The 20,923-nt window shown below is 46.8% G+C and overlaps 3 protein-coding genes and 1 pseudogene across 3 annotated transcripts in view; 3 read left to right on the top strand and 1 right to left on the bottom strand.

Moving 5' to 3' along the window:
- The window catches only part of LOC132592083 (zinc finger protein 850-like), a 236,806-nt pseudogene that overhangs the window by 110,091 nt on the left and 105,792 nt on the right, over nucleotides 1-20,923 (bottom strand).
- On the top strand, nucleotides 1,393-2,340 carry LOC118085590 (olfactory receptor 52K1-like). Its single transcript, XM_035116421.2, has one exon. It carries the CDS (start codon nucleotides 1,393-1,395, stop codon nucleotides 2,338-2,340), a length of 948 nt encoding a protein of 315 aa, XP_034972312.2.
- Nucleotides 6,878-7,843, top strand: LOC132591965 (olfactory receptor 52P1-like). Its single transcript, XM_060273302.1, has one exon. It carries the CDS (start codon nucleotides 6,878-6,880, stop codon nucleotides 7,841-7,843), a length of 966 nt encoding a protein of 321 aa, XP_060129285.1.
- LOC118085028 (zinc finger protein 420-like) overlaps nucleotides 9,371-20,923 on the top strand; it is a 78,643-nt gene continuing 67,090 nt past the window's right edge. The window contains exons 1-6 of the mRNA XM_060274077.1: nucleotides 9,371-9,528; nucleotides 10,994-11,499; nucleotides 11,687-11,768; nucleotides 12,651-12,733; nucleotides 14,720-14,846; nucleotides 16,192-20,198. Of these exons, the coding sequence (XP_060130060.1) occupies nucleotides 11,083-11,499; nucleotides 11,687-11,768; nucleotides 12,651-12,733; nucleotides 14,720-14,846; nucleotides 16,192-18,947 (3,465 nt within the window). The 5' untranslated portion in view covers nucleotides 9,371-9,528; nucleotides 10,994-11,082 and the 3' untranslated portion in view covers nucleotides 18,948-20,198. Of the gene's footprint in view, nucleotides 9,529-10,993; nucleotides 11,500-11,686; nucleotides 11,769-12,650; nucleotides 12,734-14,719; nucleotides 14,847-16,191 lie in introns of the transcript that reaches the window.

Here is a 20,923-nt window from a genome sequence, read left to right as displayed (position 1 = left end):
AGATGACAAGGAATGAGATTCTGACGAAGGATTAGGAAGAACCTTCTGATGGTAAGAGCCATTCTACCCAACAGACATCAATAAAAATAGAAATTATAATAGTAATAGTAATAAGGTCACATTGTGCTGGGACCTGCCAGAGCAACTATAGAGGCTGGATCTCTGCCCATGAGCTGTTGGGCTCTCTGACCCCATAGGCTGAGCTCCGTGCTGGGATGTGACACCTCCCAGCCCCTAGGACACTTCCAAGGCCAGGGCCGGCGCGTCCATTAAGGCGAACTAGGCAGCTGCCTAGGGCGCCAGAATGGAGGGGGCGCTGGCCAGCCTGCCCGCTGCCCCCCCCCGGCTGCCTGGGGCCGCCTCCACTGCGCCTGTCACCTGTTGAGCGGCTTCAGGCCACTATCCTGAGGTGCACGTGCCTCTGGAGAGTGGCCTGAAGCCGCTCAACAGCTGACAGGCACAGTGGAGGCGTCCCCAGGATTGCGCTCCTCGCGCAAAGCTCCGGAGGTGTGTGGGGAGCACGATCCTGGGGCCACCTTGCCGTGCCTCTCAGCTGTTCTTTTTCTTTTCTACTTTTTTATTTTTTATTTTTTCTATTTTCTATTTTCTCTATTTTCTCTATTTTTTATTTTTTATTCCACTTTTATTTTTTTTTTCTAAAAAAGGCCAACAACTCTGGGAAATGGGGGGGGGGGAGAAGGTGATCTCGTCTAGGGCGCAAAAAACCCTAGCACCGACCCTGTCCAAGGCATGCTTTGTCATGGGGTTGAACAACAGTGTGCGACAGCATCACCTCTTATCAATCACCTTCCTTTTACTCCCCCCTTATGCTGAGGGGAGTTGCTCGTCTATAGCCATTTTTGTAAACCTGAGTTGTGGCCCACTGGGAAGGCGAATGAATGGCCACAGCATAGTCACGCAACACTTCCTTTGTCTGTGGAAGGTCCAAGGTTTGGTCTCCAGTGGCAGATACAGGTAAGGCTGGGGGAAACCCTTGTAGACAATACTGAACCAGGTGGTCCCATAGCCTGTCAATCAGCATACTGGGGACAACTTCCTGTATTCATATGGACAAATGCAAGAAGGATGAGTCTGTTTGTTGGTCGTGAAAGGAACCGATTGAGGTACTATGTCTCTGAATTCCGGATGGAAGCATCAAACAGCGGGAGGGGGGGATGCAGAGTGCTTGACTAGTTGGACCCTTGCCTGATCTATCAAAGCAGTGGCTAGTGTTCTTATCTTCCTTCTTTTGCCAACAGAATTTGTGTTTCTGATGTCATAAGGAACTCCCCAGTTGTAGCATCGCAGAGCCATAGCCCAGAAAGAGCTTATGGTCCCATCTGGTATACCTTGCCCGTGAAAGGAAAAAGACTATTTGATGCAGATATCAACATGAACACGGCTCCCAACCGCACCTTCTCTGACCCCTCGGTGTTCTTCCTGTCCGGTATTCCTGGACTGGAAAGCTCCCACGGCTGGATCTCCATACTTTTCTGCTCTGTCTTCGCCACCTCCCTGCTGGGCAACAGCACCCTGCTGTACGTGATCAAGGCTGACGAGAGCCTCCACAAACCCATGTTCTTCTTCCTCTCCATGCTGGCCTCCATTGACCTGAGCTTGTCCCTCACTACCATGCCCAAGACACTGAGCATCTTCTGGTTCAGGGCCAGGGAGATAAGTCTCACCGCCTGCCTTGTCCAGATGTTTCTCCTCCACACCTTTTCCATCGTGGAGTCTGCTGTGCTCTTGGCCATGGCCTTTGACCGCTATGTGGCCATCTGCCACCCTCTGAGGTACACCACCATCCTCACCAATTCCTTGGTAGCCAAAATTGGGCTGGTGGCTTTGGTGCGGGCTGTGGCCCTGATGCTCCCATTGCCCTTCCTGCTTAGGAGATTGCCCTATTGCCGCTCCCACGTCATCGCCCACTGCTACTGTGAGCACATGGCGCTGGTGAGGTTGGCATGTGCCCACACTTGGTTCAATAACATCTATGGAATCGTAGTTGCTCTCTTTGTGGTAATACTTGATTTGACCTTCATTGGTATTTCTTACACCAAGATCCTACGAACTGTCCTCAGTCTGGCTTCAAAGGAAGAGCAGCTCAAAGCCTTCAGCACTTGCATCTCACACCTGTGTGCCATATTGGTTTTCTACACTCCTGTGGTCCTCTCCTCGGTCATCCATAGATTTGGTCATCGTGTTGCTCCCTACATACACATCCTGCTGGCCAACTTCTACCTCCTCTTCCCACCCATGATGAACCCTATTATCTATGGGGTGAAGACCAAACAGATACGGGACAGAGCTCTCCTCCTCTTCCACCGAAAAAGTTTTTGAAGGGCAACCTGGCTTGGGAAGCCATTCCGAGGTGGTGGTTCTGTTCTTCACGGTTACAAACTTGGGTGGGGGTGATCAATGGCCTTTGCCTGGGCTTTAAAGCTCTGTGCCCAAGTGTGTCTCTTCTTTTCTTTTGATACTCTACCCCGAAAACCCTTGTTTTTACCACCGAATCGGAGCAAACGGCAACTGGATTTTTCGCAGATTGTATTTTGCTCAGAATTGTGGTGCTGGAGGAGACTCTTGAGAGTCCCATGGACTGCAAGAAGATCAGACCTATCCATTCTTAAGGAAATCAGCCCTGAGTGCTCCCTGGAAGGACAGATCCTGAAGCTGAGGCTCCAATACTTTGGCCACCTCATGAGAAGAGAAGACACCCTGGAAAAGACCCTGATGTTGGGAAAGATTGAGGGCACTAGGAGAAGGGGACGTCAGAAGACAAGATGGTTGGACAGTGTTCTCGAAGCTACGAACATGAGTTTGACCAAACTGCGGGAGGCAGTGCAAGACAGGAGTGCCTGGCGTGCTCTGGTCCATGGGGTCACAAAGAGTCGGACACAACTAAACGACTAAACAACAACATTTTGCTCAGATTCAGCAGTAAAACGTGAGTTTCCCCAGGGAAAGCACCAGTCCGAAAAAGAAAAAGAAGAGCCCAAACCACCCACTCAATGCTTTAAACTTAAAGCATTGACCTGTGCCAAAGGAAGTCTGTAATTAAGGGCCAGGATTGCTCCCTTATTAATGATTGCTACTGTAGCCCTTTCTTGTTAAAAAAAAAATAAACACAGTGTTTAGTCTTGTATAATTGCTAACATTGCCTTCCCAATATCGTTATACTGAACTTTAAAGAAATTCTTTTTAAACTCTAGCACAATTTCTTGCAGCAAAATTATTCTGGTTATGAAATCCATTGACATATCCAATATAACTAAATTTGAGCAACTCTCAGAGTTATTGCTACAGTTAATAATGACACCCAGAGTTGTGGTGAAAGTGTGGTCCAGTTCATAGAATTGCAGAGTTGGAAGGTCATCTAGTCCAGTGTTTCCCAACCTTGTGCCTCCAGCTGTTTTCGGACTACAATTCCCATCATTCCTGACCACTGGTCTTGCTAGCTAGGGATGATGGGAGTTGTAGTCCCAAAACATCTGGCGGCACAAGGTTGGGAAACACTGATCTAGTCCAACCCCCTGCAATGAAATTGCATTTCTGGGTGCAGATAAATTTGTCCTAAACAGCATAACATCCAGTGAGACTCTAGTTAGCCAATCAGGAGGCTTCTAGGTCCGAAGATTCTAGCACCAGCACCACAATTTTTCTCGGAGGCCCAGTTTTGTCCTAGAGGCTTAAGCAAGGGAACAAGTTTCCTGCAACTGGGAAGCCATCTCCCTACAAGGGGGAATGTCAGTTGTTCCTGTTCAAAGTTCACAAGATTGCTCTGAATTCTTATTCCCCTCCCTCCTACAACCACTATGGTCTTTTTGTTTCTAAGGTCAAAGAGACACGAAATAGGAGATGTTTCTGCAATCTCATCTGAGTCAAACCTTAGAACCTGTGAGTACTTCAGAGTCAAGTATAATTTTTCTCTGTGTGTTTTCTTTAATAGATGCTTTAATATACAGTGCTTTTTCAGGGGGGGGGGAATGCAGGAGTACTGGTATGCATACCCCTAAACCAGGCATGTCCAAAGTCTGTTTCGGGGGTCTAACCTGGCCCACTGGTCAGTTTAAGCTGGCCCCTGTGGCAGTTTATTTCCTGGGGTAAAATCCTTTAAAAAAAAACCTAAAAGAAGCTCAACAACTTCAATCCTAAAAGAAGCTCAACAACTTTGGTCGGCCCTATGGTTGGCCCCCACGGCCCTTCACTTCATCAAACCGCTGCCCTAAACATTTTGTGAATCTAAGCTTGGCCTCATTAAGGGGCAATATTGCATTCTGAGTAGGAAAATGAGAGTAATAATAATAATAATAATAATAATAATAATAATAATAATAATATATTATTTATACCCCGCCCATCTGGCTGGGTTTCCCCAGCCACTCTGAGCGGCTTCCAACAGAAAAATAAAACACAGTAATCTATTAAACATTAAAAGCCTCCCTGAACAGGGCTGCCTTCAGATGTCTTCTAAAAGTCTGGTAGTTGTTTTCCTCTTTGACATCTGTTGGGAGGGCATTCCACAGGGCAGGCACCACCACCGAGAAGGCCCTCTGCCTAGTTCCCTGCAACCTGGCTTCTCACAACGAGGCATAGCTGCCAAGTTTTCCCTTTTCTCGCGAGGAAGCCTATTCAGCATAAGGGAAAATCCCTTAAAAAAAGGGATAACTTGGCAGCTATGCAACGAGGGAACCGCCAGAAGGCCCTCGGTGCTGGACCTCAGTGTCCGGGCAAAACGATGGAGGTGGAGACGCTCCTTCAGGTATACTGGACCGAGGCCATTTACCCCTAAACATTTTTTTAAAGAAAAAGAGCACTGCAAATATATACTGCATGTGCTCCCCACTAAAGTCCGTGTGCCCCAAACACCTGCAATTTCAAGCTGAAGAAAATAAACCTGTCTAGAAGCCCTCAGTAGCTCTCTCCTCCATGAAAATGTCTAATCACCATTTGAAGTCATCATTTAACATTTAACTATTCAAAAACTAGGGTTCTGAACATAGCACACATCAAAAGCACCTTCAAAGCAGCTCCCCCCCCCCGAAATGAGCTACCATTCCCAACACTTTTATCAAACTACAGCTCACAAGATTCTCTCTCTTTTTAGTGTGTGTGTGTGTGTGTGTGTGTGTGTGTGTGTGTGTGTGTGGTGTGTATACAGCCTTGGTGATTTTCAGCAAGAATCTCCCTGGACAGAACACATTCCATCCCAGCTGCGTGAAGCTGGCCTGGCCCGCTCCCTCCCTAGCAACCATCTCTAGGCAATAGCCAAGTGGCCTTCATAGAACCCCTTCATAGAACCTTACCCATCCAGAATCACCAAGGGATTTCTCACCTGTGCTCCATCTCCCACAGACACAGCACCTGAGGGACTCTGAAGTCACTAAAAATCCCTGGCCATTATCTTGACCTAGCTGTTCCAAAGCCTATAAAATTAAGGCGCTGGATCCCCACTTTGCAGGTGTGCCTGGAATGGGCACCCGTGAGCTATGAATCCAAGCTGTTTCTGGACCAAGGACTTCCAGGACCCTGGAGAGCTCCATGAACCTCACCAGCTGATACAGACATTAAGAACTGATCTAAAGTAACAGGTGTGTGTCTGTGTACCATTTCTGATTAACCACCTACTGCATGTGCTGCTAAAAAAGGATGGTATCTGCTCTGCAGTCAAAAAGGGAATGCAAGCGTGTTGCTAACAAAACCATGGAAAGATCCAGCTGCACTTTCTCCGTTGGAGGATGGTAGAATGGTCTGCACTGAGTGGCCATTGGTGGGCCAGGGCTGGGCTGAGGGTCTTGAACATAGACTGGTTGATAACATGAGTCAGTGAAGGCTGGACGGAGCAAAGGTCTCACTGAGTATAGGATAGCTGCTTATAGCTGCTCTGCTTTTAGGCTTCCCATTGGAACATCTGGCTGGTCACTGTGAAAGCAGGATGCTGGAACTTTCAAGCTACAGGGCTCACCTTGTGTTTTTAATGCTGGGTGCCTCTGGGGGAGGGAGATGGGTGCCTTGTGCTGGAACAGTTGACTGGGACCCAGAAGAGAGTCACTCCATGTGGCAACGTCGTCTTTGAGGTCTCGCTTATGCTTCCTGACTCCAATCCTGAATTCATCTGCACTTGTGACATGGCCTGGCTCCCTCCTCACGCTCTCCTTTCTTTTTGTGCAGGTGCTTTACTCCAGAATTGGACTCCTGAGGATGTTGTTCTGGCACTAGTTTTTCTCTTCTTGAACTTTTTTCTTCCCTTTCAAAGATATAATTTAAGTAAAAAAAAGAGATATTTTTTAAAAAATTATCACCCTCAAAGACCAGCTCAGAAGAGCCGAAGTATGGGGGTAGTAAACAAAAGCAAATTTTCCAAAAAGGGGGCTTTTTGGTGAGTAATTGGTGGAGGGATCCTAGGAGAATCTCAAGAGCACCCCTGAATTGTCTGATTCCACAATTTAAAGCAAGCAGAAAAAGCCCACCTCTCTCAAGCCTCCTCATTGAGAAGCATCAAATTCATTTTCTACCTGCTTGCTTTTTGATGGAGCGTATAGAGAGGACCGACCTTAGAAGAACGGAGACTATTCGTAGCAGCAAGGAAGACCCCGAGCTTGGTGGTCTCCCACTGGGCAATGCCTCTGGAAGGCAGTATATGCAACTGCAGGAAAATCTAGGAGGAAGCCACACACAAACCTTTTACAATTTTGCAAGGAGCAGTCTGAACACATCCATGTAAAGTTAGGAGCATCTGTGTCACCAAAGGGAGAAATTCTGATAGATAAGCCGCAGGGTCTGGTCTTTGCTGAACTATCTCACTGTAATGGGGGAGCTTTAATCAAACGAAGTGACTCTACTCTCTCTCTGCACACACAATTCACTAGTATCTGCCATGCCAGACATTAGCAACGTTAGCAGCCAAGCCCCTTCCTCCTCCTCCTCCTCCTTCTTTCTCCTGGGTCTCCCAGGTCTGGAGAACATCCAGGTTTGGATCTCCATCCCCTTCTGCTTCATCTATGCCATGGCTGTCTTGGGCAATGCCACCCTGCTCTGGATCATCAAGACTGAACCCAGCCTCCACAAGCCCATGTACCTCTTCCTCTCCATGCTGGCTTTGACCGATATCGCCATGCCCACCTGCATCGTTCCCAAGATGCTGGGCATCTTCTGGGCTGGCTCCCAAGAGATCACCTTTGCTGGCTGCCTGGCGCAGATGTTCATGATCCATGCCCTCTGTGTGGTGGAGTCTGGGACCCTCACCGCCATGGCTTATGACCGCTACGTGGCCATCTGCTCCCCACTCAGCTACACAACATTACTGACGACAAACACTGTGGCAAAGTTGGGTGCTGTTATCGGGGTCCGGGCCTTCATCGTTGTTTTGCCCTTCCCTTTCCTGGTGAAGAGGCTGCCATTCTGCCGCTCCCACCTTATATCCCATTCCTACTGTGAACATATGGCAGTAGTGAAGCTCGCTTGTGGGGACACCACACCCAACAACTTCTATGGGTTGATACTATCCCTTGCCATTGTCGGTGCTGACCTTGGCTTCATCTTCGTCTCCTATGGACTGATCCTGCATGCTGTTTTCCAGCTGCCCTCGCTGGAGGCCAGGCACAAGGCCCTGGGGACCTGTGGGGCCCACGTGGGGGTCATCATCATCCTCTACACACCGGGCCTCTTTTCTTTCCTCACCCACCGCTTTGGACACAACATCCCTCACCACGTCCACATCTTCCTGGCAAACATCTATCTCATGGTCCCAGCCATGCTCAACCCCATTGTTTATGGCGCCAAGACCAAGGAGATCCGTGAGCGGGTGCTGAGTGCGCTGGGGCTGAGGAAGAGCGCCCCCTAGGCTCCCAAGGGGGAAAGTGCAGGAAGAGGAGGAGAGCAGCAGGAGGGCAGGGATGAGATGCCACGGGCATTGAAGAACTTTACCCCCATGGTGCCTCGCTGTCTTCTGAAGTTGTCAGGGGAGGTGTCAGAATTCATCCACTGAAAATAAGCAATTGAAAATAAGAAATCTAGAATAACAAAACTGAAAACATGGAATATGCAGAGCATTGAAAGAAGCAGCAGGAAAGGAAATTATCATGACCGAGGTGTAGATAAGTGGAAGTATCAAAATGGAGAGATGTATTAGTTATTCGATTCGATTTGAATTTAAGGATAAGTAATTTTTATTTTTAAAGTTATTATTGTATTATAAGATTGTTATGGTTTGTTAAAATTTGTTGACATATTTTGGATGTATTTTATGTTTTAATCTTAATAAAGTTTAATAAAAAAACAGATTCATCCATTTCTTTTTGGCACAGCATGTTTAAGGGAGGGGGTTTGTGTGTGGGGGGGGGTGTATTCATTGGTCCGGGATGATATGCAACAATATCGTCTCGTGGTCTTTCCAATATTTTTTTTGTAATGCTACTGCTTTGTCCTGGGTGAGGCATGGGATTTTGGTCTGGGGAGTTGACCAGTTATCATGAAGGGTTTGTCTGGTGTATCAGGTTTGTTACAGGTCTCAAATATAGAATAAATGTTGATAATTGCACAAGGTAAACACACATACAAAAGTATGTAACCCACACGTCTAAAATAGTACAGGAGAGCAATCCAAAGGCCATCTTAGCTCTCCTAAAGACTCCAAATATTTCCTTTGGCCCCCTAATCCCCCTTGCCTGAGAACAGGCAGGCAGGTAGCAATCAGGGGACGTTCCTGAAAGGATTCCTCTTCTGTATTTATGAACCTCCTTGGTATTAATTGTGATTGTTTGCCCAGATGCTCTGCATCGAGGGATGTCTGACGGGCAACACTTGCGCATGGAAGATCCTCATTGTCCATAATAGTAATTGGTGTCCTTCATTCTATGTGCATATCCTAGAGGGGATAAATTCCACCCGTATATACATTTGAAGGATTTTCTTTCACCACAGCAGGCAAAGATTTGATAGGCGGGGAACTCCAAAGCTTTGCCCAATTAGCCCCTGTCTGTATCTTTCGACAATTGATCCTGAAGTGCTTTGCATGAGGGTGTCATAATATCATTTGTTGGCATCCGTCTAACCAGAAGGAAATTTCAGTAGGGGGCGTCCCTCCAAAAGCGTCTCTGGAAGTGTGCAATGCGCAGAAAGAAAGAAAAACGAGGAGGGGAGAGACGGGCGAACTACGGTAGGTTTGGCAAGGGTTAAAGGGAAGCGAGCTGCCTTCCTAGAGAGCTCAGGAAGCAAGGGGGGGCAGGTCCTCCAGAGCCAAGGCCCCTCCCTCCCTCCCCAGTCCTCCTTTCCTGCTTTGGTGTCCCAGGGACAGTCTACGATTCTCAGGGACAGTCCCCCCTCGCCGCGGTAACCCCCCCCCCCAGAATACAAATTAATTTACACCAGGCTACACACCATCATTTTCCCCCACCTTCTCCCCATCCCACCCTCCTCTGTCCCTCTTTTCTTCCCAATGTCTCAATAACCTAAACTGATTTGTTAAAATGTTGCTTTGGTGTCTCTCCTGCAAGGGCTGCATCGCTGTCTCCTCCCTCCTGGGATCTGGTGAGTCTCCTCTCTCTCTCTCTCTCTCTCTCTCTCTCTCTCTCTCTCTCTCTCTCTCTCTCTCTCTCTCTCCCCAGAGGGTGCAGTAGGGAGACGGTGGGGGTCCCAGGGCTGCAGGGAGGAGAGGGATCCTGGGGGGGGACACACCGACAAACCCAAGTCAGGGAGGAGAGGGTCCTGCCAGGGAGGGGGGGCGAGGTCTGCAAGGTTCTCCTTCCTGGAGATCAGAGGATCCCAAACTCCCACAAAATCTCCCTTCTTCAAACAAAGGAATCTCTGGGACTTTAACTCTGTGTGACGTCGCTCAGCGTCATGTGCAAATGGTTTTCCAAAGCTGGACGACGAGGAGGACTAGCCCCCCCCCCATTAAAATACCCACTAGGAGGAGGGAGGGAGGAAAGGTGGGAGAGAAAGGCCAGGAATAAAGAGAGGGATCCCAGCCCATAGTCTGGCTGCTGCATTGCAAACCAGTTTCCCAGCCGTCTCCAAGGGCAGCTCCACACGGAGGCCACTGCAGCAATCCCCTCGCACCCAGAGCATGGCATCCCAGGACCACATCCTCTCTGTCCCAAAGGGATTGTTGCTGCTCACTGTGTGTGTAATAATAATAATAATAAATTAACCGCCTAAATTTCAAGAGAGATGTCTTTGGCCCCACCTACTTGACCCTCAGAGCAAAGAAAAAGGGACCCCACCCCAGGAGGGCCTGCAAAAAAGCAGACAAAAGCAGGGGAGTGGGGGTGAGGGGAGAGCAACTCCTGAGGACCCCCAAGTGAGGACCCCCACTAGAGCCAAGCATCCCTTTTTCACAAGATACAAATGACTCCCTTGTCAGTTGGTTCTGACTTCATACATTGACTGGGAAGCAAAAGAAACCAGGCTGGTTCACCTCACAGAAATCATTTCAGTTGCCTCCACATTTTGCATTGCTAGAAGGCTAGAGACTTACTTCTTCCCCCCTTCCTCATCCTCTTTCTTTTCAGAAAGATAGCTCACAGCCCTGGTTCCTAGCAAGACGCATCCATGCTTGCTTCAGGGAATCTTTATCTTCTAAAGGTAAAGGTAAAGGGAACCCTGACCATTAGGTCCAGTCGTGACCGACTCTGGGGTTGCACGCTCATCTCGCATTATTGGCCAAGGGAGCCACTGTACAGCTTCCAGGTCATGTGGCCAGCATGACAAAGCCGCTTCTGGCAAACCAGAGCAGCACACGGAAACGCCGTTTACCTTCCCACCGGAGTGGTACCTATTTATCTACTTGCACTATGACGTGCTTTCAAACTGCTAGGTTGGCAGGAGCTGGGACCAAGCAATGGGAGCTCACCCTGTCGCGGGGATTCAAACCGCCGACCTTCTGATTGGCAAGCCCTAGGCTCTAGTGTTTAACCCACAGCACCACCCGCGTCCCTCTTTTTCTTCTACTGACCTACAAATTCTGTAACAAAACAATGTATTTGCTTTGTAGGATTTCCTAGACCTTCTCATTAAGACGGACAGAACTTGGCAGAACAAAGGGTTCCTTCCTATCTCTCAAGGGGCTTCCTGAGAGCCCAGATGAATGAGCAAGACTCAACTGGCCCTGAAGTAGGAAGAGGCCATGCCATCCAAACTGGGAGCAGTGGGGGATTCTGGGAAAATTCTGTACAGAAGATCCTGGATGAGGAGGACACCCTCCACTCAGAAGTGCAGAGCCAGCAGTTCAGACAGTTCTGTTGCCCGGATGTTGAAGCATCCCGAGAGCTTTGCAGACGACTCTACCACCTTGACCATTGGTGGCTGAAGCCAGAAAGGCACACGAAAGCTGAGATGCTGGACCTGGTGATCTTGGAGCAGTTCCTGGCTGTCCTTCCCCCGGAGATGGAGAGCTGGGTGAGGGAATGCGGAGCGGAGACCAGTTCCCAGGCGGTGGCCCTGGCCGAAGGTTTCCTCCTGAGTCAGGCAGAGGAGAGAAAGCAGGAAGAGAGAAAGCAGGTGAGAGAGACTTTCCTCTGGATTCTTCCAAGGGGCTCCAAACAGGACAGAGAACATCCAAAAATGCTCCACTGATGGCCCTTCCTTTTTCTGGGAAGGCATCCATGGAATGTTTTTGTCTTTGTCATTCTCTTTCTAATATTTTTTGCCATTCCTTCTCTGTTTTGAATCCTTGTTGCTCTTTCAGGGAAAGGATCGTTTTGCAGAAATGGACTTGGATACCTTTGAGGCAGAGAGGCCTCCGTTGGACACCAGAGAGAGGCTGCTGGGTAAGGAGGGAGGAGTTTTTCTGTTGGTTTTCCAACTAATCTGCGGATTCTTTTTTTTTTTTTTAGGGGGGAGACAGTATTGAGAATTCCATTCCTCCTGTGCTGCAGATGTGTGTAGGGTTGCCAGACTCAATAGAGGACAGAACTTCTGTGCCTTTAATTGCCTGCTCTCTTTTGAGTCTGGAAACCTTAAAGAGAAACCAGCAGACCCTTTGTTTAATTTCCAAGCGAAGGGTCTGCTGGTTTCTCTTTAAGGTTTCCAGACTCAAAAGAGAGCAGGACAATTAAAGGCACAGAAGTACTGTCCTCTATTGAGTCTGGCAACCCTAGATGTGTGGGATTGTTACATGTCACATTTACATTCCAGCACTGATTATTGGGTCTTGTGAGCGGAAAGAGAGATACGCTTTCCGCTCTGTATTGCTTTTGCTTTTGCAGGTCGCTCTCTAAGGAAGAAAGACAGAGAGAGAAGCCATGTTTTTCTTTGTTTTGTTACATTTGCTTTTGGGCACAATAAATTAGGCTTAGATGTTACTCCTCAAGGCTAAGCTTCTGTTTGAACTCTGCTAGTCGTGTGCTCATGTCCCTGGATATGGGCCACATCAGTGTGACGGGAGACCGGAGTGATGGATCCCGGGTGACGCTGCGTTTTGGGGAAGGCACCGGCCTTAGCGTTATCACCCAACAGACGGTTGGGTTCAAGGGTCCAGAGGAGGGGAGATATATTTCTGCACAACTAACATATGAAATGGGCACAAACATCAAAATGCTCTCAGCAGGTCAGGCTTTCTCAAAGGCCCATCTGTGGTTAGAGGTGCCCTGTTTCACCTGTGAGAGTAGCAGGCACTCCTGGCATCCTGCTTACCTTTTTTTCTCTTGCAGGTGACAGAATGATGCCGGCAAGAGCTCCTGATCCGTCTATTCATGGGGGCAGAAGGGAAGCAGCGGCTGTGGAACCAGATCAGGTCAGGAGGAGCAGCCTTGTGGGGACAGAGGCCGAGGGCTGGAGCAATGTCATGGATTGCACAGAGGAATGGTGGGAGGAAGTAGCCGGGAAACCAGGAAGGGAAGATGGCTCAGAGCCCAAGGAGTGGAGGTGGGACAAGGATGAGTGGTCAGAGGGAGAAGAGGGAGAAGCCTGGGAAGAGGAGGTGTCAGAAGCTGAAGAGGTAACAGGGCTTAGTGAGCTGGGAGACTGTGTGGCAGAATGCAGTCCAGAATCAGAGACAGAAGAGGAAGGAGGCAAGTGGGAGGAGGGAGGTCGAGAGGCAGAGGTGAGTCAGGAGAACGAGGAGCCACCGGTGGCTCCCTCTCCTTCTGCCAGAAGGGTATGTGAAGAAGATATGAGTATCTGAAGAAGTGTGCATGCACACGAAAGCTCATACCTATGACAAACTTAGTTGGTCTCTGGGGTGCTAATGGAAGGAATTTTTATTTATTTGTTTTGTTTTGACTACATCAGACCAACCTGGCTACCTACCTGTAACAAATACAAATTCCACTTCCGGTCTACCGCCAGCGCTGATCGGCGAGGAATCCTCAAGCTCCGAGGTTCCTGGCACTGTGAGGGAGGGGGGGGGAGCCGCGAGAGCAACACGGCCCCCCAAAAGTACCCCAGATTGAACTTTCTGGGGATGTGAGAGCTTGGCTGCGCCCCAAAGTGACCCCTCTGCTCCCCGGAAAGCTCTTTTTAAGAGCCCCGAGAGAGAGCGGAGTCAGAGTCGCGGGCACCATTTTCAAGTATACCGCTACCCTCACAGAGCGAAGCTCCAAGCCGGCAGTGGAGGAGCGGTGGATATTTTTTATTTTTAAAAAAAGGTTTTGAAGACATTGGACACCGTGAGTAACAGAAAGAAATTTAAGAAAAAATTTCAATTAAAAGAATTGCCACAGGAGGAGATTTAAACAGGAAGTCGGTCTCCCCCCACCCTTGAGAGAACTGTAATGCAGTTAATTTGCCTGCAGTTTGACAGGAATTTAATAACTTCCAAGGTTTGAACTTCCAAGGATTGAACTCTCTGAACTCTTGTTTTCAGTTTGCATTCCTAAGGGTGGGGGCATCGACTCCCATGTAATCTCCTCTTGGCTGGTAGTTAACCCTCTTTCTCCCTTATTTCTTCCTTCCTGGGAGTTGACTCAATAATGAAACATACACAACCAAGTATTCTGTTGTTGCTGTTTAGTCATTTAGTCGTGTCCAACTCTTCATGACCCCATGGACCAGAGCATGCCAGACACTCCTGTCTTCCACTGCCTCCCGCAGTTTGGTCAAATTCATGTTCGTAGCTTCGAGAACACTGTCCAACCGTCTCGTCCTCTGTCGTCCCCTTCTCCTTCTGCCCTCAATCTTTTCCAACATCAGGATCTTTTCCAGGGAGTCTTCTCTTCTCATGAGGTGGCCAAAGTATTGGAGCCTCAGCTCCAGGATCTGTCCTTCCAGTGAGCACTCAGGGCTGATTTCCTTCAGAATGGAGAGGTTTGATCTTCTTGCAGTCCATGGGACTCTCACTTCCATACATCACTACTGAGAAAACCATAGCTTTAACTATACGGACCTTTGTAGGCAAGGTGATGTCTCTGCTTTTTAAGATGCTGTCTAGGTTTGTCATTGCTTTTCTCCCGAGAAGCAGGCGTCTTTTAATTTCATGACTGCAGTGATCAAGGAGCCCAAGAAAGTAAAATCTCTCACTGCCTCCATTTCTTCCCCTTCTATTTGCCAGGAGGTGATGGGACTAGTGGCCATGATCTTGTTTTTTTTGATGTTGAGCTTCAAACCATATTTTGCGCTCTCCTCTTTCACCCTCATTAAAAGGTTCTTTAATTTCTCCTCACTTTCTTCTATCAAGGTTGTGTCATCTGCATATCTGAGATTGTTGATATTTCTTCCGAGTTTTCTGTAGCAGATAATATTTATGCTGTCTCAGAGGAGGACATTTCCCTTTTTCTTTTAGAGTCCAGTGTGCTTTGAAGATGTTGCTGTTCATTTCACAGACGAGGAGTGGGCGTTGCTGGATCCTGACCAGAGAGCCCTGCATATGGACATCATGGAGGAGAATCGTGGGATCGTGGCCTCTCTTGGTAAAGCTCCCTGTGGAATCTTAATATCTGCCTGGAAATTCAAAAAATGCCTCTTTGTGGCAAACCTCATATATTTTCACAGAGCTCAACAGCGCCCCCTACAACCACATGTATCTTAACACCATCACCATCATCATAATTTATTATTTATACCCCGCCCATTTTGCTGGGTATAATTTGCTGGGTTGAACAACAAATTACTATTCTTTCTGTGAACAATCTCCCTCCAGTTCTGCCTTTTTATACCACGATTGGGCTGCTCTGAACTGCCCAGGCCATCTTAAATGTCAGCTTCAGAATTGTTAGGAAAGATAAGTAGCTTCTGTCAGGTTTTCTGCTTTTGTTTTTGCTCCTGTCCTCTTGGGTTGACCAAAGAGACAACTGGCATTGGAGATGGAGGGGAAGCCATGATGGAGCCAAACTAAATCCATCCCAGAAAAGAGGCAGGCTTTTCGAATCTCAGATAATAATAACAGTAATAGTAATAGTAATATTAGTAATATTTATTTGTTTATACCCTGCCCATCTGGCTGGGTTTCCCCAGCCACTCTGGGCAGCTCCAAGCAGAAGATTACAACCACGACAAAACATCAAACATTAAAAAACTTCCCTAAACAGGGCTGGCTTCAGATGTCTTCTAAAAGTCTGATAGTTGTTTATTTCATTAACATCTGAAGGGAGGGCATTCCACAGGGTGGGCACCACTGCCTGGTTCCCTGTAACCTCACTTCTCCCAGGCAGGGAACTACCAGAAGGCCCTCTACCAGAAGGCCCTCGGAGCTGGACCTCATTGTCCAGGCTGAATGATGGGGGTGGAGACGCTTCTTTGGGTATACGGGGCCAAGAGCATTTAGGGCTTTAAAGGTCAGCACAAACACTTTGAATTGTGCTCGAAAACATACTGGGAGCCAATGTAGGTCTGGTGTTACATGGTTTCAGCCTGCATAACAGATGGAGCTGGTAGACAGACACCCTGGACACAGAATTGACCTGTGCCTCCATGGACAGCTGTGAGTCCAAAATGACTCCCAGGCTGCGCACCTGGTCCTTCAGGGACACAGTTACTCCATTTTTAGTTTTTATTTATACACTGCCCATCTGGCTGGGTTGCCCCAGCCACTCTGTGCAGCTTCCAACACATAGAAAAACATGAAACAATAATATTTTCTGATCCAAGATAAAAACTACAATAACTTTAAAATGAACAACTTATCTCAACCAAAGCCACATTACACACACCCAACTCCATTTAGTTCTGCCTCTACCACAATTTTTATTAGCATTATTCCATAACTTGGTCCCCCGTTTGTTTCTGAGTCTCCAATAACTTTTCTTTCCAATGCAGATTGTGAAGAATTGGAAATCAAGAAAAAAGGTAACCAATACAAAATCCCCAGAGAGGAGCAGTCACGTAAAAATTTGGAGTATCGAGAGAGCTGCAATCAGAGTTCTCATTCCATTTCCCATAAAATGAATATCATTGGAAAGAAACCCTATCAGTGCGTGGAATGTGGAAAGAGCTTCAGAATAAAGGCCTTTCTCACTTACCATCAAAGAATTCATACTGGGGAGAAACCCTATCAATGTGTGGAATGTGGAAAGAGCTTCAGTACGAGCTCCAATCTCACTTCCCATCAAAGAATTCATACAGGGGAGAAACCCTATCAGTGCTTGGAATGTGGAAAGAGCTTCAGAATAAAAGCCTCTCTTACATACCATCACAGAATTCATACAGGAGATAAACCCTATCAGTGTGTAGAATGTGGAAAGAGCTTCAGTACGAGCTCCAATCTCACTTCCCATCAAAGAATCCATACAGGGGAGAAACCCTATCAGTGCTTGGCATGTGGAAAGAGCTTCATAATGAAGGCCTCTCTCAGTTACCATAAAAGAATCCATACAGCAGAGAAACCTTATCAGTGCTTGGCATGTGGGAAGAGCTTCAGAATAAAGGCCTCTCTTACCTACCATCAAAGAATTCATAAAGGAGAGAAACCCTATCAATGTGGGGAATGTGGAAGAAACTTCAATGCGAGCTCCGCTCTCACTTCCCATCAAAGAATTCATACAGGGGAGAAACCCTATCAGTGCTTGGAATGTGGAAAGAGCTTCAGTATGAAGGACACTCTCAGTTACCATCAAAGAATCCCTACAGGGGAGAAACCCCATCAGTGTGTGGAATGTGGAAAGAGCTTCAGAAAAAAGGCATTTCTCACTTCCCATCAAAGAATTCATACTGGGGAGAAACCCCATCAGTGTGTGGAATGTGGAAAGAGCTTCAGTACGAGGTCCAGTCTCACTTCCCATCAAAGAATTCATACTGGGGAGAAACCCTATCAGTGCGTGGAATGTGGAAAGACCTTCAGTCAGAGCGCCGAACTCACTTCCCATGAAAGAATTCATACAGGGGAGAAACCCTATCAGTGCTTGGAATGTGGAAAGAGCTTCAGAATAAAGGCCTCTCTTACTTACCATCAAAGAATTCATAAAGGAGAGAAACCCTATCAATGTGGAGAATGTGGAAGAAACTTCAATGCAAGCTCCGCTCTCACTTCCCATCAAAGAATTCATACAGGGGAGAAACCCTATCAGTGTGTAGAATGTGGAAAGAGCTTCAGTCAGATCTCCAGTCTCACTTCCCATCAAAGAATTCATACAGGGGAGAAACCCTATCAGTGTGTGGAATGTGGAAAGACCTTCAGTCAGATCTCCAGTCTCACTTCCCATCAAAGAATTCATACAGGGGAGAAACCCTATCAGTGCTTGGAATGTGGAAAGAGCTTCAGTATGAAGGCCTCTCTCAGTTACCATCAAAGAATCCATACAGGGGAGAAACCATATCAGTGCTTGGAATGTGGAAAGAGCTACAGTATGAAGGCCTCTCTCAGTTACCATCAAAGAATCCATACAGGGGAGAAAACATATAATTGCTTGGAATGTGGAAAGAGCTTCACTGATAGCTCCTCTCTTACTTCCCATCAAAGAATTCATATGGGGGAGAAACCCAATCAGTCCATGGAATGTGGAAAGAGCTTCAGTCAGAGCTCCGAATTCACTTTCCATCAAAGAATTCATACAGGGGAGAAACCCTATCAGTGCTTGGAATGTGGAAAGAGCTTCAGAATAAAGGCCTCTCTCACTAAGCATCAAAGAATTCATAAAGCAGAGAAATCCTATCAGTGTGTTGAATGTGGAAAGAGCTTCGGTACGAGCTCCAATCTCACTTCCCATCAAAGAATTCATACAGGGGAGAAACCCTATCAGTGCTTGGAATGTGGAAAGAGCTTCAGTATGAAGGACTCTCTCAGTTACCATCAAAGAATCCATACAGGGGAGAAACCCTATCAGTGTGTGGAATGTGGAAAGAGCTTCAGAAATAACTCCTCTCTCACTTCCCATCAGAGAATTCATACAGGAGAGAAGCCATATCACTGCTTTGAATGTGGAAAGAGCTTCCGTTACAGAAAAAGTCTCACTTCCCATCAGAGAATTCATACAGGGGAGAAACCCTATCAATGTGACGAATGTGGGAAGAGCTTTACTGTGAGAAAAGATTGCCTAGTACATCAGAGGATTCACAGTGGAGAGAAACCATTTCAGTGCGAAGAGTGTGGAAAGAGCTTCCGTACCAAGAGCGCTCTTACTTCCCATCGAAGAATACATACAGGGGAGAAACCCTATCAGTGTGACGAATGTGGGAAGAGCTTTACTGTGAGAAGAGATTGCCTAGTACATCAGAGGATTCACAGTGGAGAGAAACCATTTCAGTGTGAAGAGTGTGGAAAGAGCTTCCGTAACAAGAGCACTCTTACTTCCCATCGAAGAATACATACAGGGGAGAAACCCTATCAGTGCGTGGAATGTGGAAAGAGCTTCAGTCAGAGCACCCATCTCACTACCCATCAAAGAATTCACACAGGGGAGAAACCATACCACTGCTTTGAATGTGGAAGGAGCTTCAGAACAAGCTCTGAACTCACTTCCCATTACAGAATTCATACAGGGGAGAAACCCTACCAGTGTGTGGAATGTGGAAAGAGCTTCACTCAAAGCTGCAATCTCACTTCCCATCAAATAATTCATACAGGGGAGAAACCATAGCAGTGTATGGAATGTGGAAAGAGCTTCAGTCAGAGCTCCTCTCTCACTTTTCATCAAAAAACTCATAGTGGGGAGAATAATAGAATCACAGAATCGTAGAATTGTGGAGTTTGAAGAGATCCCTGGTGTCATGTAGTCTACCCCTTGTGAAGCAGAAATCGCAACTAAAGCAGCCATGACAGGTGATCATCCAAGTTCATAAAACTTCAAAGGATGGAAATTCCAGCCCCCTCCAAGGGAATCTATTCCACTTACAGCTCCTGCTGTCAAAAAGTTGTTCCTCATGTTTTGTCAGAATCTCCGTTCTTTTAACTTGAAGCCATTGGTTGATGTCCTACCCTCTGGAGCAGGAAAAAAACAAGGTCGCTCTATCTTCCATTGTTTATAGTTTTATTGTGTTTTTTGTGTTTTTATGGTGTGGTTTTATGTTGTGAACTCTCTGAGAACTGTGGGAATAGGGTTCTTGGTTGCCATCCTCTGCACATGTTTCAGCTTGTTAATATCCCTTTTCATTAGTATAAGAGTTATGTTCTGTCCTTCATCTGAAGATTTCAGTAATGGTTCTTTGTCATCCTGGGAAGAAGTGACAAGTGAGATGCCACAGGATTCTGTCCTGGGCCCGTTGTTGCTCAACTTCTTTATAAAAGATTTGGATTCGAATGGAGGAGTTCAGGGGATGCTGATCAAATATTCAGGTGAACCAAACTGGGAGGAGCAGCCAATGCCACAAAAGACAGAACTGGGCTTCAAAATGACCTTAATGGAGTGGAGAACTGGGCCCAGGTTCAGAAAATGAATTTCAATAGGGAGAAATGTAAAGATTTGTACTTAGGCAGGAAGAACCAGATGCACCAATATAAGAGGGGGGTTTGATGGACAGCAGAGCTGGGGGTGCAGTGCCTGAGAATTCCACCAGAGGACCAGAGCCTCTCTGATTGGCTACCTTGACAGACAACCAGAGGGAAGGGGGTGGAACCAGGGCTTTGGGTGAGAAAATAAAAGAGAGAGATTGGAGAGGGCTGGATTTGAGATGGGAGAGAGGGTGGGAGAGGGTTGGACAGAGGGAGAACTGGCTCTGATCCTCTCTGAGGAGAATATCTATAGAGCCAGAGGAATATCTATAGAGTCAAATGTGTCAGTTTGCATTTCTTAGTACAGAAAGTATTGATCTGGTATCTGAAGAAGTGTGCATGCACACAAAAGCTCATACCAAGAACAAACTTTGTTGGTCTCTAAGGTGCTACTGGACAATTTTTAATTTTGTATATATATATATATATATATATATATATATATATATATATATATATACTGTATTTCAAGAAGCACAAGGTTCCTGAAATGATTTTGGAAATGGATACTGATTTCATGCTATTGCCGGTTTTTAAGCCTGGAACTGTTTGATCATTTAAATAAGACCCTATATGCTTTGCTATGTGTGCATAATGATTCGTTAAAATAAATTTATACAGCTATCTCTTGTATTAATTTGCAACAAATGGCTATTACTTTGTTGGAAAATATGAAGATTGCATTATTGTTGTTGTTTAGTCGTTTAGTCGTGTCCGACTCTTCGTGACCCCATGGACCAGAGCACGCCAGGCACTCCTGTCTTCCACTGCCTCCCGCAGTTTGGTCAAACTCATGTTCGTAGCTTCGAGAACACTGTCCAACCATCTCGTCCTCTGTCGTCCCCTTCTCCTAGTGCCCTCCATCTTTCCCAACATCAGGGTCTTTTCCAGGGAGACCTGGAACGTAGCTCGCTCTTAATCGCAGGGAGAGCAGGGCATTCATTTTGTTTCATTCATTCAGTTGTTAAATCTGGGGGTTCACAGGATAAAATTACGATATAAAAACACAAATCACATAATCAAAACAAAAACAACCCAATAAACACCCCTGCCAACATATTTCACACCCATGATCTCAAAGGAGTTTACCACCTCACTGAAATATCAAACAAAATGATCCAAAAT

This window comes from Zootoca vivipara, chromosome 4, assembly GCF_963506605.1.
Source record: "Zootoca vivipara chromosome 4, rZooViv1.1, whole genome shotgun sequence".
Taxonomy (NCBI): domain Eukaryota; kingdom Metazoa; phylum Chordata; class Lepidosauria; order Squamata; family Lacertidae; genus Zootoca; species Zootoca vivipara.
The sequence above is the reverse complement of the archived record's forward strand: the minus strand, read 5'-3'. Positions and strand labels throughout refer to the sequence as shown.

Bases quoted from the DNA above. Each gene is read 5' to 3' on its own strand.
- LOC118085590 (XM_035116421.2), top strand. From the start codon at position 1,393: ATGAACACGGCTCCCAACCGCACCTTCTCTGACCCCTCGGTGTTCTTC.
- LOC132591965 (XM_060273302.1), top strand. From the start codon at position 6,878: ATGCCAGACATTAGCAACGTTAGCAGCCAAGCCCCTTCCTCCTCCTCC.